Below are 16,978 nucleotides of genomic sequence, written 5' to 3'. Positions count from 1 at the left end.
GCTACTTAAAGGCTTTTATAGGATTAATGTAGGGGATGTTGAAGGAGATTGGAATGCCAAAGTTGGAATAGATAATGATGGTTGGGAAAGTCATGGGAAAATATGGTTTCAGAGAAAGAAATGAATGAGGTGAAAAACTGTTAGAATTTGCTGTGGACTACGAGATGATGATCTGCAACACAAGATTCCAACAAAAGGAGTGTAGAAAATAGACGTGGCAATCAAATGATGGGAAAACCAAGAACATAATTGATATACGTAATTACGATTAAAAGAAGATGGATAACATCAGTATAGCAGTGGCAAACTTTTCAAGGAGCAGATATAGACTCAGACCATAGTTTAGTGATTGCAAACATCAAGTTGAAATTAAAAAAGAAATATAAACCTCAACATTAGAATAGAAGAGATACAGCAAGAATAAGTGAAGCAGAAATAGGAAGAAGGTACAGAACAGTGTTAGAAGAGAAACTTAAAAGTGTAGAGAAAGAAAAAAACTTGAATCTAAGAGTGAAAAGAGTAATACAAGTGATAGAAGATGAAGTTGAAGAAACAGTACCAAAAGAGAAGATCAAGAAGAACTGGATTAGATAAGAAACACTGAAGTTAGTACAGGAGAAAAGAATGTTGAAGATAAGAAAGGATACATCAGAACAAATAGAGGAACAATATAGAAAAAAGTGTAATGAGGTGGAAAAAACAGTCAGAATGGATAAGATGAAATGGTTAGAAGTCCAATGCAACAATATAGAACAGTACAATGGAGAGCATAAAACAAGGGAGGTATACAAAATGATCAGAACCATTAATAGAAAGTGGCAACCAAAACAGACCACAATTAAAGATGAAAAAGGCAACGTATTGACAAATTAAAGAAAAAATTGTGCAGCGGTGGACAAGATACTGTAGTGAGTTATAGGAAGAAAAACTAGATTTAGATAGCGTTGAGAAACTGACTGAAGAATTGAAGAAGATATCAGCACCAGGCAATGAGCATGATATGGACATTTTAAGAGGAGAGGTAAAAAAAAGCAATAGAATGCTAAAACACAACAAGAGTCCTGGTAACGATAACATTACTGGAGAAATGATTAAATATGGTGGTGAAAGTATGGTTACAGAAATGTAACCATACTTTCATACCATATTACACCAACTATGTAATATGGTATGGAAAGAAGGGAAAATGCCAGAGTGGTGAAATCAATATTAGTGACATTATACAAGAAAGGAAATAAGCTAGAATGTAAAATTATAGAACAATTGCCTTGGCAAGTCATCTTGGTAAAGTGATGATGATGATATTGACAGAAAGATTTAAAACACAATTGGAAGCATACCTTGCAGACAAGCAAGCAAGCAGGATTTAGGAAGGATAGAACTACAATTCAACGGATTTTGACAATGAGGTTAATAGCAGAGAAAGCTAGGAGAAAAAAAAAACATATATACTTGCTTTGTTGATTTTCAGAAAGCATTTGACAGTATTGACCAGAAAGTAACATTAGCAGTTCTGGAATCCTATGGAATTGATAAAAAAACTAATAGATATATTAAAAGATGTTTATCAGAATGCAGTTGCACCGGTTAGAATAGGTGATGATTTGGGGAAATGGTTTAGAACAAGCAGAGGTACTAGACATTGGGACCCAATATTACCAAGCATTTTCATCGCACATTTAGAAAGATAAATGGACAAACTGAAGGAAGATACAAAAAGAATATCTGTACACGGAATGAGAATTAACAATCTGAGATTTGCAGATGAGATTGTTATTATTGAAGAAGACGAAAGAGAACTACAAAAAAACACTGAAACTGTTAAATGAGGAAGGGAAGAGATTTGGACTTGTTATGAACTTGGAAAAAACAAAGACAATGATATTTGGTGAGAAGAACATGAAACAAAAGATACAAGTGGATGGTAACTTTTCTTGAACATTAGGATTCCATGGAGGCTCATGCAATAATAATAATCTTCTTCTTCTGCAGCTTCTCCCACTTAAGTGGGGTCACTGTTGATAATGAGTCTCCTCCACACCTTCCTGTCTTGGGCTGTCACCACATCCAAGTTCTTCATCCTCAAGTCCTCTTCTACCAGCTCCCTCCATCTCTTCTTTGGCCACCCACACTTCCACCTTCCTTGCACATCCATCTGCATGACCCTTCTTCCCACATATTCATCCTCTCTGCTCATCATATGACCAAACCATCTCAACCTTGCCTCCTGTATTTTTGCTCTTAAGTTTGCAACTTTCACTGCTCCCCTGACATAGTCATTTCTCAGACGATCCTTTCTGGTCACACCGCACATCCAGCTAAGCATTCTTATCTCTGCTACTTCCATCCTGCTGATGTTATTTTTCTTCAGGGCCATAGTTTCTATAGCATATGTCATAGCTGGCCTCACTACTGTCCTATACATTTTGCCTTTCAGATTGATCGGCACCCTCTTATCGCATAACACTCCACCATCTCCCTCCAGTTTCTCCAACCCACTTGTATCCTGCATCCCACTTCCTTCTCAGCTCCTCCATCTTCTTCCACTGTCGACCCTAAGTATCTAAAGTCTATCACCTTCCTGATGACATTTCCGTCCATCCAGATCTGTTTCCTGTCCGCCACCCACTGTGCAACACATGTACTCTGTCTTACTTCTGCTCAGTCTCATACCTCTCTCTTCCAGTACTTTTCTCCATCTTTCCAGTTTAGTTCCCGCTTCTTCTCTTGAATCTGCACACACAGCAAGATGTCATCTGCATACAACGTTGTCAAAGGCACATCTTCTCTCACCTCCTCTGTTACCACCTCCATCACAATATTAAACAGAAACAGACTTAATGCTGACCCTTGATGCAAGCCAACTGTTACTTGAAAACTTTTTGTCTGTCCAAGACAGGTCCGAACACTTGTCTTCACATTTCTGTACATTTCCCACACAACCTGACATATTTCTCCGGAACCTTCTTCTCCCTCAGACACCTCCAGACTTCTTGCCTTGGCACGCTATCGTATGCTTTCTCCAGATCAATAAATGCCAGATGTAGTTCCCTTTGTTTCTCTCGATACTTTTCCATCATCTGCCATAACCCAAAGATAGCATCTATTGTTGATCTACCAGGCATGCCAAATTGTTCCTTTGCAATCTCCACCTCCTTCCTCAATCTACCATCAAGAACTCTTTCTAGGATTTTCATTGTATGGGACATCAACTATATTCCTCTGTAATTTTTACAGTCTTGTGCATCCCTTTTACCCTTGTAGATGGGGACAAGAGTACTCTCCCTCCATTCCTCGGGTATATTTTCCTGTTGGCAAACTTTCATGAACAGGTCCCACAGCAGGTCAATTCCCTCTTTCCCCCAGTGCCTTCCATGCCTCCACTGGAATTCTGTCGGGGCCCACCGATTTTCCATTCCTCATCCTCTTCATGGCCTACGTCACTTCCAATCTACTGATGTTCTGCAATAATAGTAATAACAACAATAATAATCATCACTAAAAACTGTGCATTAATAGCTGAAGTATTTTACTTGTTCTACAGATTTCCATTCAGCATGCATATGATGTTCTTTAATGTTCATGTGCCTATTTTCACAGTTTTTGATTCTTTTTTTTCATGCCAAATTTGTTACAGCTGTTACTCAATTTAGTTACAGAATCCTGTAGACCTTCTGACCATTCCTTATGAATTATGCAGTATAGCCACTGTAAAAGTTTTATACCTACATATCTGAGTATTTCTAGTCGAATATCACCTCCCCCCAGCTGTCTTTCCTCATTTCAGGTTTTTGATGGATTTTTCTTCAAGTAGTCAGTGACTCCCTGGAGGTCTCACATAATAATAACAATTGGTACTGATAGATGGGCTTTTCTGCAGCATGACTTATGGCTTATGACTTATGGCCATCCTGTAAAATATCTTTATCTCCAGTTTTCATGTCACTTTTCCATCTGATTCCTTTCAGAGTATTCTTTCCTCCATTTCTAAACTTTTTCAATTGTCCCCAGAACATTTTACAACCTTCATGATATTCATCTTTTATATTATTATCATAATTTATCCATGAATTTTGTTTAACTTTTATACACTGCTTACTTTCTTGTTTTCTATGACCACCTCTTTAACTTTGAGTCGATTATGGAGTTTTGATTTTTCTGTTCTTGAAGACAACTTCACGTGTCCTCTAAGACTGAATAAATGAATGTTTTCTTCAGTTTACTAATGAATTTCTATGTTTTCGTTCTTGTTTTCAAACTTGCATTTTTTCTCGAATGCCATTTATATATTTGAACATACAGTTTGTCTCTGAAAGTTACTTGACTTTGCTCAAAACTTTGTGATCACTCGAAATGGTGATCACTTCAGATTTTAAATCCTCTGTATATATTCTTGTATCCTGAACCAGCATGAAAATATTGCTATCAACAATAACAGTCAATGAGACTTTTGCTATTTCTTGTGTCTTCTCTCCATGTGAATATTATTATTTCTATTGCTATTTCTTGTGTCTTCTCTCCATGTGAATATTATTATTTCTATTGCTATTGCTATTTCTTGTGTCTTCTCTCCATGTGAATATTATTATTTCTATTGCTATTGCTATTTCTTGTGTCTTCTCTCCATGTGAATATTATTATGTTGGCACAGTGTTAGCAATGACTAGTCCATATCATGAACAGAAATTCAGCTGGTACCTGCTGGATTTCTTAGCTTTCCTCTTTTCTCAAAATATTCCCAAAACATTTCTATATATTTGGTATTCATATCATACACTGCTGTTTTGATGTTCAATAAGGACCAACTTTTTTTATTTTATCTTTGTCAGCTGCTTTCTCTAATTTGAAAAATTCATCCTCTTTATCCTCGTGTTTAGTGTTAAATACTATACCCACTCCTTTTCTGTCCCTAATCATTATTGTCTAAATATAACACCATGTATTACTTATTTTGAAAAATCTTACCTGTTTTTGTCTTCTTTGTTTTGGTAACAATAATTATATGAATGGCAGTATTTCTTGATATTTTTGTCAGTATCATGTTTGTTCAGTATCATGCTCTTCTTATGCTGATGGTGCCTATCTTGAATTCTGCTGATGTTGGGAATGAGTCTGATATGTAGTATGTCCCTTAAAATCTGAGCAAAGTCAATGACAATTATGAAGGTGACTCCTTCATCAAGGCATAGCAGCTATGGAGAAATGGTATCAAGGCAAATGGAGTCAGAACATTAAATGATTACCACCAGATACTGACACTCATCAGGAAAGTTACTCCAAAAGTAGCATATCAGCAAAAGTAAGTATGAAAAAACATTTTTTTCATAAAAAAAAAAAAAAAAATGTACGGTTTGTATTTGAAGGATTTGTAATACATTCTTAATAGAGACAATTCTAACATTTTCACCAGGTGTTTTATTTTAATCAAGAGAGATTAGCACAAACTGATTTTGAAAACATCACAAGAAAAGGCTAAAAATCATATGTCAAACATTAAATAATGATTATTTCATCAACATTTGTTCAGTATCATGCTCTAATTTCTTTTTGGGCAATCAAGATGCAGCTTCTACTCCTCCTTCCCATAGTCTAGTCCAACTACTACTTCAATTACTATATTTTTGAATAATGGCTTCACACATGTAAGAGAAAACTAAATATAATTTATAAATTATATTTAGTTTCTCTTACATGTGTGAAGTAATTATTCAAAAAAATATAGTATGAAGTGGGGGATGGAAAGTTCTGATAAACACCTAGAACAGAAATGATATTAAAGCAACTGATATAACCATAAGAAAGAACATATGAGGATATAAGAATATCAAAACATAAGTTACCTTCATAATGCTACTAGTATGTTCTTTCTTGTGGTTATATCAGTTGCTTTAATATAATTTTTGTTCTAGGTGTTTATCAGAAATTTATAACCCCCCCCCGTCATATGTCTAATGCACATCTCTATTAATACTACTTCAATTCTCCTGATCCAAATATTATGCAGACTGAATAGAAATCATCCTGATTGGAATGAAAGCCTTCATCCTTATTTCACACAAAATCTCTTTCCACCATCTAAGCCTTGGTTCTCAAAAGAAGTGAGCTAATGCAGTACATGAAAGAAACTCAACATATCATGAGTGGTTCTAGGATGAACACTCCAGCTGCTCATTTTGCCTGTATTGCAGCTTGCAACAGTAGAAGAACAATCGACAAGTCCAAATAAAATTCTAAAAGGACCAAATGTTGCAAACTTCTGTCTAAATGGAAGTTATGTCTTCTGGTCTCTAGCCAAGGCCACTGGGCACAACTTTTGCCCAACAATTTTCCCCATTCTCACATCCAGATGGTACCATAGCTACCTAACCAAAAGATGGCCAACTTACTGGCATCACTATTCTCTTCTAATTCCTGCACCGATGACTAGGGCCAAGTCCCCCCCCCCCCTCCCCCATACCTTGCCAAGAACTGCTCACTCCATGTCACCCACAGAAACCTGCCATAAATAAGTCTGAAGAATCCTTAATAACCTGAACACAAGCAAAGTATCCTGTCCTCATGGTATCTCACCTATGGTGTAAAAAACATTTTCCCCAGAACTAACACCTATCCTGCATTGTCTCTTAGTTAGATGCCAGTTGCCAGGAGACAATACAGCATAGAAACAGGCCCATATCCAGCCCATTCCAAAGAAAGGGGATAAAAGTCAGCCAAAAAAACTACCATCCAATTGCTTTCACTTCTGTTCTCTCAAACTATGGAGGTCATCAACAGCCAACTTCTGCACTACTCAGAGACACATCAAGTAATCAGTGACCAGCAATATGGATTCTGCCACTCCTGATTCAGAGTTGATCTTCTGACCTTCACCACCCACCTCTGGACTCAAGCCATGGAAAAATTTGGAGAAGTTCACATAGTCACTCCTGCCATCTCAAAAGCATTTCATCGGGTTTAACACTAGGGCTTATTTAGCAAGCTACCATTCTATGGTTCTGTCTTCCAACATCTGTAACTGGATCACCTACTTTCTTAACTTAACTTTTCTTAACTGGTCATTCACTGAGTCATAGTGGATGGTTTCCTGTTTCTCCTCAGATTTCCCCACCAATGCTGGAGTACCACAGGTTTCTGTACTCTCACTTACTCTCTTCCTCTTGTATATAAATGACCTGCTCTCACAGATTTCAAATCCTATCCATAGATTAGCCAAGTTCTGACACTTGTAATGCTCAAGTGTCAGAACCTATCAAGATCCATCGTGACCAATATCCTGAATTTCTAATCTTCTAGCTATATTTCAATGGGGCAAGGATAACCTTGTAGACTTCAATGCCACCCAAAACTCAGTCGTGTCTAATCTCTCAAAAGAAAGAGTTCACATCCCTTCCCTAACCTTCAGCAATAACCTGATATCCAAACAAAATCATATTTCCCTCCTTGGACTGACTCACACTGCCAACCTTTCCTGGCAGAAGCACATCTCAACCATAAATTCTGCAGCTATCAAAAAACTTGATGTACTTTTTCTGTTCAAGGCACTACTTCACCCTTCACAGCTGCTAATTTTATACACTGAGTTAGCTTTATATTAGGACTCCCCCCCTGCCCCCCCCCCATTTACATATTCGGCATGATAATGAAGTACCACGTGATATCAATGACATGTGTGGCTACTATAAATGGGCACACCTATCCTCTGTACATAATCAGTAAATGTTTGCCAGTAATGGAGGAACCGTGGTTACATAAGTCAGTTTGGCCACGAGCAGATAGTTAGGACCTGGAGGGCAGGTACCAGTATTCTGGAAACAGCTGCAATTGTTGGTTGCTCCCATACTACCATATCATGAACAGACATTCAGTAGAAGAGCTCACATTGGTCAGCCATGCATGGTTGATCCTAGAGGTGGGCATTGGGTATCATAACTGGTATCTCGGCAATGAGTGCAACAGTCACACAGCTAAGGGCATAGTTAGAATGCATGTCAAGATTCAAGTTCTGCACTAACTACCCGTCTTCCCAGTTAATGTTATGAGTGAGTGCATCATCAACAAATGTTTTTAAAGATATGACAGGTATTTAGGCAATGTGTGATATGAAAGAGGCCTTCCCCTAGATGGGGTCTTGAGTCCCTGGAGGAATTCATATAATAATAATAACTTTGCAACAATATATAAGTGTGTAAGATATGGTTTTTATTTTTCCAGTCTATCTGTATAAAAACTCAATGCTGGCTGAATGAAATTTAATATAATTTGGCATTAGGATCTTTACTAAAACTTAGTTCTCAATTTTGGCTTAACCACCATACCTGCCTGGATGTGTGTATATATGTCCATAATTACATGGATGTGAAGTCTCCACTGACAATACAACCATTGAATATTATAGAAAAAATTATATGGATACAAAACATATATTTTTGATATATTTGATCCATTTGGCTGATAGGGTGGTTAATGTGGATTATATTTTCATTTGCAAATTTAAGCAAAATAAATTTGAATTGAAACAAAATTACATGTTATAAATGAATAAACAATAAATATGAGACCACTTTAATATGAAAACAGGTAACTCATTTTCAGTTGAAAAGTCCTTATAGTTTTGGGATTCCACGTTAAATCTTTCTAAGCAGAAAGCACATATGGTGTCCTTTCAATTGCACCATGAAGATGTTACTACTGTCTGACCACAAATACAAGAACCTTAGTTGGCTTGGTGCCAAGTAGAGTCAATTCATGTTGAAGGAGAGAAAGAATAAGGCGATGTATGAATTGGTCAACAACACGCGAAATCATGTGCTTTATACGTAAAATTTTCCAACTGTTATACAAGCAAAATAGTTACCACTTTATCATCATCATCATGCATATCAAGGATTTAGGCCTAGTTTGGCCTGTTCAGGCCTTAGAAGTTGTTGAATCGCTTAAGAGGACGTCCTGTTTTTTTTTTCCCCTAGGCTTGTACTTTAAGGCTTGTTTTGGTAATATTTCTATTTTCATTCTTTGAAAATGTTCCATCCATTTATGTTTATATTTTTTAATTTTTTCTATTACTGATTCTTGGTTTAATTCTTTCATAATTTCTTTGTTTCTTTTGTGATCAAATAGAGTATACTTCGCAGTTTTTCTCATAAACTTCATTTCTGTTGTTATTAATCTTTGTTTGTCTTTTTGTTTTATTGTCCAGATTTCACTTCCATACACTAAGACTGGTAGGGCTAATGTATTGTATACTTTTAGTCTGGTTTGTTTTTGAACTAGGTTTGGTTTAAATATAGAGTTAATTACACCTGTTATTTTTAAATATTTTGCAATTTTTACATTTATATCTTTTTCATTTTCATATGTAATCATACATCCTAGGTAGTTAAATGAATTCACCTGTTCTAAGATCTTGTTATTACTATCTTAGTTCTTGCTGGATCTTGTCCTTTAAAAGCCATAGTTTTTGATTTTTCTGTTGATATTATCATACCATAATCTTTGGCTATCTCATTTAGATCTAAAATAGCTTTCTGTAAGTTATCTTCAGAATTTGTAATTATTATTTGGTCGTCAGCAAAAAGGAGAGTGTTAAGTTCACAGTAGGAGAAAGTTTAATACCTTGATGGAAATTTTCATTCCATTTTATTATTATTTCATTTAGGTAAATATTAAAATGAGTTGCTGAGAGGGGACATCCCTGTCGGACCCCTTGGTTTATCCCTCTCTCGTACATGATAGCTCATGATTTAATCTTATTTTTGTATTTGATTATTTTCATATATACTTATGATAGTTTTAAGGATATTATTTGGTATTTGTCTTTCATTTAATATGTTAAATAAAATGCTTCTTTTAACTTTGTCAAATGCTTTTTCAAAGTCAATAAATGCAGTATGTGTTTCTAAATTGTATTCTCTTCTTTTCTCTATTATTAATTTTAGGCAACAGGTTGGGTCTATACATGATTGTCCTTTTCTAAACCTATTCTGTACTTCTAAAATAAAGTTTTCGGAATATTTCATTAGTTTGCTATTTAAAATTCTGCTATATATTTTGCAACAGGAATTCAGTATGCTTATACCTCTATAGTTTTTAGGGTCATCTCTATTACCTTTTTTAAAGATAGGAATCATAATTGCTTTTTTTCCATTCTATTGGAGGGTTACCAGTTGTATAAATTTTATTTAAAAATAATACGAGTCTTTCTTTGAATCTTGTTTCTGCATATTTATACAGTTCTGAACCTAGCTTATCTTCTCCAGGTAATTTTCCATTTCTTGTTTCTTTCAGGCTGATTTCTAATTTTTCTTTAGTTATTTCCTTTTCATTAAGTGTTTGCCAGTTGTCTTTTTTAAAATATTTATCTGTCCACAATTCTGTGTAGAAAATTAGAAATTCTTCTAATTTTAATTAGGTGTTTAATTTTATGTTTTCTTTAGTATTTGTATTTAGGTGTTTCAAAATCTTATATACATTGGATCTTATTTTATATAAATCATGTTCTAAATTAGAAACAAATTTGTTCCACGATTCTCTATGTCTTCTCTTTTAGCTATGGCTCTTATTCTTTTATATTCTATTTCATCTTCTAATCTTTTACTGCTTAACCATTTATGATATGGTTAAGCAGTAAAAGGTATGAAACACACTCTTTTAGGTTTTCAGATATCATTCTCATAACTTTTTTGTCTATTTTGGAGATGGTGACTAAGAGTCATATGATTATTAATAATATGACTTAAATAAACAAAAGAGATCAAAATTAATAATAATTTTGATCTGTTATGTTTAACAAAAACAAAATATAACAATAACATTATAAAAAAGGCTATAGTGGTCTTGTGTTAGAAATATTTGGTATATTTGTATTCAGAGAAACAGAGGCTGAATTACTGCTGCTGTTATAGCTTTTGGGCTGGAATGAAAATAAATAATCTAGTAAGTAATTTAAATATTTACACACTAACGTTTTTTCATCTCAATTTAGCATTATCAAAGGCATTTTTAAAGATACACACTCAGCAAAGTGTGTGTGTGTGTGTGTGTGTGTGTGTGTGTGTGTGTGTGTGTGTGTGTGTGTGTGTGTGTGTGTGTGTGTGTGTGTGTGTGTGTGTGTGTGTGTCTAGCTAGTATTATCAAAGTGCTTTTAATAAATGTTAGCATGAGAAGCATTGGCCTAAAAACATGTAATTCAGTTATCAACTTATTTTTATTCCAGTCCCACATAGCTTTTTTGTTCCAGAAAACTTAGATATAAATGAATGTAACAGCTACAAACCACTCTGTAAATACCTTTAATGGAAGTCAAGTCCATTACCATCTAAGTTAATTCAAATGCTTAATCAATAATATTTAAATGCACATAAAATGAACATAAGAATTCCTAAGATTTTATTTTCTTATACTTTTCTTTAGCATAAAAGAAATAATGAAATACAACAATAAAATAAATCTTACCATTTCAAATAAAAGCCTCACAAGTTTTTCAGATTCTCCCCTATATTTGGAAGTTAGAGTAGAAGAGGAAACATTAAAAAATGTAGTTCCACATTCAGTTGCAACAGCTTTAGCCAGCATTGTTTTACCCGTGCCAGGTGGACCAACCATTAAAACCCCCTAACAAAAAAAAAAAACATGCACAATGCAATTAAATTGTTTTTACTGCTACAAAATTACATTATCATTTTTAATATATTCATTCTGTTATAAATTATAAATATTTTACATTTAAAATGGTAATTACTTCTAGATAAACACAGTACTTCTTAATGAAATAAACAATATTACCAAAAGTATGTGAGTACCAGTAGTAAATACACAAACAGTAATACATTTTTATAGTGGTATGAACAATCTGACCAGATGCTATTTCCAGAGGAATGAGTACATAAGAATATCACACTCTATGGGAGAATAGCATGCCTTTATGAAGGGTTGGTGACATATGAAGTGTGACATATGAGTTGGATAAAGGGAATGGTTAAACAACAATACTGATGGATTTTGCAAAGGCATCTGCCAGAATACTACATGGAACGCTGTCACACAAATTGGAACAAATGCAGATGTGAGATTAGTGATATGGATGAGGATGACTGATGGACAAACACCAAAGAGTAATACAGAGTTTCATTCTGATGTTATTCACCTGATGGCAGATGCTGACAAACCAGATAGCTGAACAGATGTGCCATGCTGCAGTAATGGCATCGCCACAAGAGAAAGCAGTGTGTGTTATGGTTCACAGAAACGAAGTCAGTGACAACTGCCCAAAGGAATTTCAGGCAGGAGTATGGTAGGAATGCTCCAAGTGACAAAAGCATCCATAAGTGACATTAACAGTTCTTGGAAACAGGAAGTATTTTAAAAGGACGCTAAACAGGTAAGCCTACAAGTGCAGAAAAACGTGGAATGAATTCAACTGCCTTTCCAGCATAGCCCAAAACATTCGGTTTGTAGTGTGAGCCATCAATAAACATTTCTAAAAGCACAGTGCATGTTGTTGTTTACAAGAGATTGAAGCTTCCTGCTTTTAAATTGTAGCTTGTTCATCACATCCAGTCTACTGATAGGTAACAAAGAGTTCAGTTTGTGACCACCATGTTAGACCTCATTGCTGAACATGACAACTACTTCCACAGCATTTTATTTTCTGATGAGACATTTCATGTGCACGGAGTTGTGAATGGCCATAACTGTCAGGTGTGGGGATCAGAAAATCTGCAAGAACTGGTGGAGTTCATCCGTAACAGTCCAAAAGTCAATTTCTGGTGCAGCATCATACATGATTGCATTGTTGAGACGTTTTTTTTTTTTTTTTTCATGAGAAGACAATTACGAGTGTGGCATACCTGAATATGCTAGAGAAGTTTTTGTTACCCCAGATTGAGAATGTGGAAGGCCTCATTTTCAAACAGGATGGGGGCCCCTCCACATTATGCAGCAATTGTGTGGACTGTGCTCAACAATTGATTCCCAGGAATATGGATAGGCAGAGGAGGTCCCATTGCTTGGCCATTGCACAGTCCTAATTTAATTCCAAAGGATTTCTTCTTTTGGAGCTATGTAAAAGACATTATGTATCAAGAAAAAAATTCAGTCCCTTGACCACTTATGCCATAGAATAACAGCAACCATTAGAAGCAATTCTAATTCTGTTTAATGGAATTCTGTTTTGATGTCTGTAGGGTTGTAAATGGTGCATACCTTGAATTACACTAACAGGTAATCAAACTTGCGACACTGTACTTTATAAAATATGCTACATACGTTTCTGCTTCGAAATGTCATAAAATAAATTTTTAGAAAACCGCAGAGTTCTGTTTCGGACACCCTGTATATGGAGTAGCAGAATCCAGGAGAAAAGCAGGTAAACTAGCAGCATGATACAAGGTTCTATGCTTGGATTGATACATTTCATTTAATTAAGCACTATTATGCCACTCAGTTGTTTGTTGATGCAAAACTTAGTAGCAAAATACTTAAGTAAAGTGATGTAGAGAGCTTACATTGACAATATGGATGCTAGTTTAATGCATAATGCATTTTGTAGTGAAAAGATTATGAGCTATGTACCACAGTGATGGAAACTGATGAAGCTAGAGATTTGGGGGGGTGTTGGTAGACAGAGTAGAAGTGCAGAGGGCATACTGCTACATGACGTAGGTATTCTCAGAGAATTACTTGGCTATTAGAAGAACATACTAACAAGTAGAGATAAGGAAGTAATTCCTCATTATAAGACCTTGATATAGCCATATCTGGATTACTGTTCTAAAGTCCTTGGGGGAAGTGGAGGAGAGGATTCAGAGATGAATGACCAAGATGGTGAGTGGTCTGTGAAATGCTTTCTATTCCTGATAGACTGTGTGCGTGCATGCACACGTGCGTGTGCTGGTTGTAAAAGTTGGTTAATAAGCAGAAAATAAGGAATATGATAGAAACATTCAAGTTACTATGAAGGTTTTATAGGATTGATGCATAAGAAATATTTCAGCACTTGGCTAGAGGGGACAGAACAAGGCGTCATCCAAGGAAATTGAGCAAGAGTGGTTAGCAAGGGTGTGAGGACTATATTTTTCGCTTAGAGAGGTAAATGAGGAGAAAAAAGGGTTGCGTCTGTTGTGAATGCTTTGTCAGTCAGTGAGTTCAAAGAGTGATATGTTAGATATTGTATGAATAGTTTGGGTCTCCTGTGATGAGTCTTCAGATTCCATGGAGGTACCCATGCAATAATAATAATGTACTACTGAATGCATTCCTATTAAATATTTTCCACCACTGTTCTCTCACATCTTATTTCATTTAACAATCTTTCAAAATAATTATAGATACTAAAATATATCCATCTTCAGTGTTTATGTCACTTTTGATCATCTCATTTCTTTTACAGTATTCTTGTTCATTTCTAAGTTTTTACAATAGCCTATAGAACAATTTGCAACTTTTGTGATATCTTCTACTTTCTTACTACAGTCTTCCTATGACTTTTAACTACGTTTTTTACATACAATTTATTTTTACTTACATTTTTCTGTGTTCTCTCAAGACACCTACTAAGTGACTTATAAAGGACTTTTGATAAACTTTTTCTTTTCTAGGACTACCTCTTTAGCTTCTTGAGTCTACCACAAAACTCACATTTTTCTCTCCTTGCAAAAAAAATGAAGTTCAGATTTTTGTTCTTGCAAATACTTCACCATGTACTACATTGGCTGAATCAAAGTTTAGTTTTTGTTTTGATACTCTTTCATTTTTTAACTGAATAACATTTGTATATATGAGCCTACAGGTCACCACTTAATAGTGCTTGACTTCAATTCTTTTTTTAAAAACTTTTGCAAATCTTTTCCTTTTCAATATGATATTTCTTTTTTATTCTGTTCAAAACTAAATGGAGATCACTTCCTATTTCAAATCTTTTGTCTATTCTTGTATCCAAACCAGATGAAGAAATCACTATCAACAATAACAATAAGAATTATTGTTGATATGATAGTCATATCAACAATATGTCTTCTCTCCATCTGGATTTGTGCTTTATGTTAGAACATATAGAGTGGGTGTCTGCTCATGTAATACCACTTACTGTGCCATCTACATTACTAAGATTTTATTTTTGGGATGCATCAAAATAAAATCCTAGTCAAATTCAAATGACTGTAATTTTTGACCAGGGCAATTATTTTATTTTTTATTTTTTTCAGTTGAATGAGTGCAATTTCATACTGCCTATTAGAGAATTATGCAAAGCACTGAACCCACAAGATGTCATGCCATAAATAAATATTAATCAGAAATTTGCACTTAAATGTATTTTTTTGTGCCAACCAAATTTTTGTGTATTTATGTATTGATAGAAAAACATTATGATTAATTATTAGATGTTATGGAATTCCTGACAAATATGTAATAATCAAAGAAATGTATAAAGAAAAAGTTGTATTATTACATAGCAAAAACATCTGAATCAATTGCAGGATTGTGCAATGTCTGGTTTACTGTTTAACATAGTCATTGATTGGATAATGAGAAAAGTTATAGGTGTAAGAAGAGAAATGGAATCCTGCATCAAGCTATAAGATCTAGATTATGCAGATGACAGTTTTGATATCATCAAATTATAATGATACACAAGCAAAATTGAAAGACTTGTATAAAATAGCTTAAAATAGTTGGTCTTAAATATGACTAAAACAAGTTTTTAAATTGAATAGCAAATGCTACAAAGTAATTAAAATCAATCAACATGCAGCGAAAGAGATTACGAATTTTATATATTTGGGAACAAATGCAGATATTGAAAGTAGAAATGACTGGGATATAATGCAAAGATTGACAAAAGCAAATACTGCTTTCAAAAAATTACATAATATATGGAAATCATCTAAATATCATATTAAAAACAAAATAAAGATCTTCAATAGCAATGCTAAGGCCATATTATTATATGGATCAGAGACATGGAAATTGACCAAATAAACAGAAAGCTAAATTAGATAGTTTTCAAACAAAATATGTCCGCATAAAATATTAAAAAATATTTTGGTTTCAACTTATAACAAATGACATATAAGCTGACTGAGCAAAAAAAGTATCGCTAATGAAATAAATAAAAATAAATAAAAAAATTGGTGGAAATGGATTGGACACATACTGAGAATGGACAACAGAGATTCCTAAAGCGGCTATGACATGGATCCCAGAAGGAAAAAGAGAAGGCCTAAAATAAGCTGGCAGAGAAAAGAAAAGAAGAATGGCTAGCTGGCAGAGTTGGAGAGAAGCTGAATTAGTGGCTCAACACAGATGTATCTGGAAGAAACAATCTCACTCGGCCTTATATGCCACAAGGAACACAAAGAGGATAAGTAAGAAAGTAGTAATAAGGTATTAGTTAGAGATTTGTGTTTGTTTCTAATTATTCCAAGATAATAAACAATTCTTCAGTATTTTTTGTTCTCATCTCATGCAATATAACAAGATATATTGTGCAGGGAGTACAGTACCAGCGAAAAAGAAGTGAAATAAAACATTCCATAATCACAGGATGCATATGACACTCTCAATCAATAGATTTCACTCACAGAGTACAAACACGTGTCGTGATCACCTGTAAAGAATATCATTATTAGTAAAAACTTGCAAATCATGTAGAAAGCCCCATAAAAGTTTTTACACTAAAGTAGGTTTGTAGACAGATATGAAAAAATGTGCTGACAAAAATTATTCGTGTAAAGAAAAAATGTTTTATAGTCACGTGTTGCACATGATACTCTCGGTAAGCAGTTGTATTTATAGAATAAAAAGAGATGTACATGTTGTGGATTTTGGAACAGTTCAATATTTTTTAATTCTTTAAAACAAGCATTAGTAATACCGTGCCTGATTTTCAAGGATTCAAACCCAAGAAACAACAAGATAAAGAAACTAAAGAAGTGATATAACTTGTGTTTCAAATTTAGCTTTGAAGTGATGTGGAGGAGTA

General features: G+C 34.5%; 1 protein-coding gene across 1 annotated transcript in view; it reads right to left on the bottom strand.

The window, feature by feature from the left end:
- The window catches only part of Kat60 (katanin p60), a 165,791-nt gene that overhangs the window by 79,212 nt on the left and 69,601 nt on the right, over nucleotides 1–16,978 (bottom strand). The window contains exon 6 of the mRNA XM_090403440.1: nucleotides 11,452–11,610. Within this exon, the coding sequence (XP_090259566.1) occupies nucleotides 11,452–11,610 (159 nt within the window). The remainder of the gene's footprint in view (nucleotides 1–11,451; nucleotides 11,611–16,978) is intronic.

The sequence above is a fragment of the Typopeltis vanoorti genome, chromosome 14 (genome assembly GCF_054136105.1).
Source record: "Typopeltis vanoorti isolate ZY-2024b chromosome 14, IOZ_Tvanoo_1.0, whole genome shotgun sequence".
Lineage (NCBI taxonomy): Eukaryota > Metazoa > Arthropoda > Arachnida > Uropygi > Thelyphonidae > Typopeltis > Typopeltis vanoorti.
This window is presented reverse-complemented; position numbering and strand designations above follow the sequence as displayed.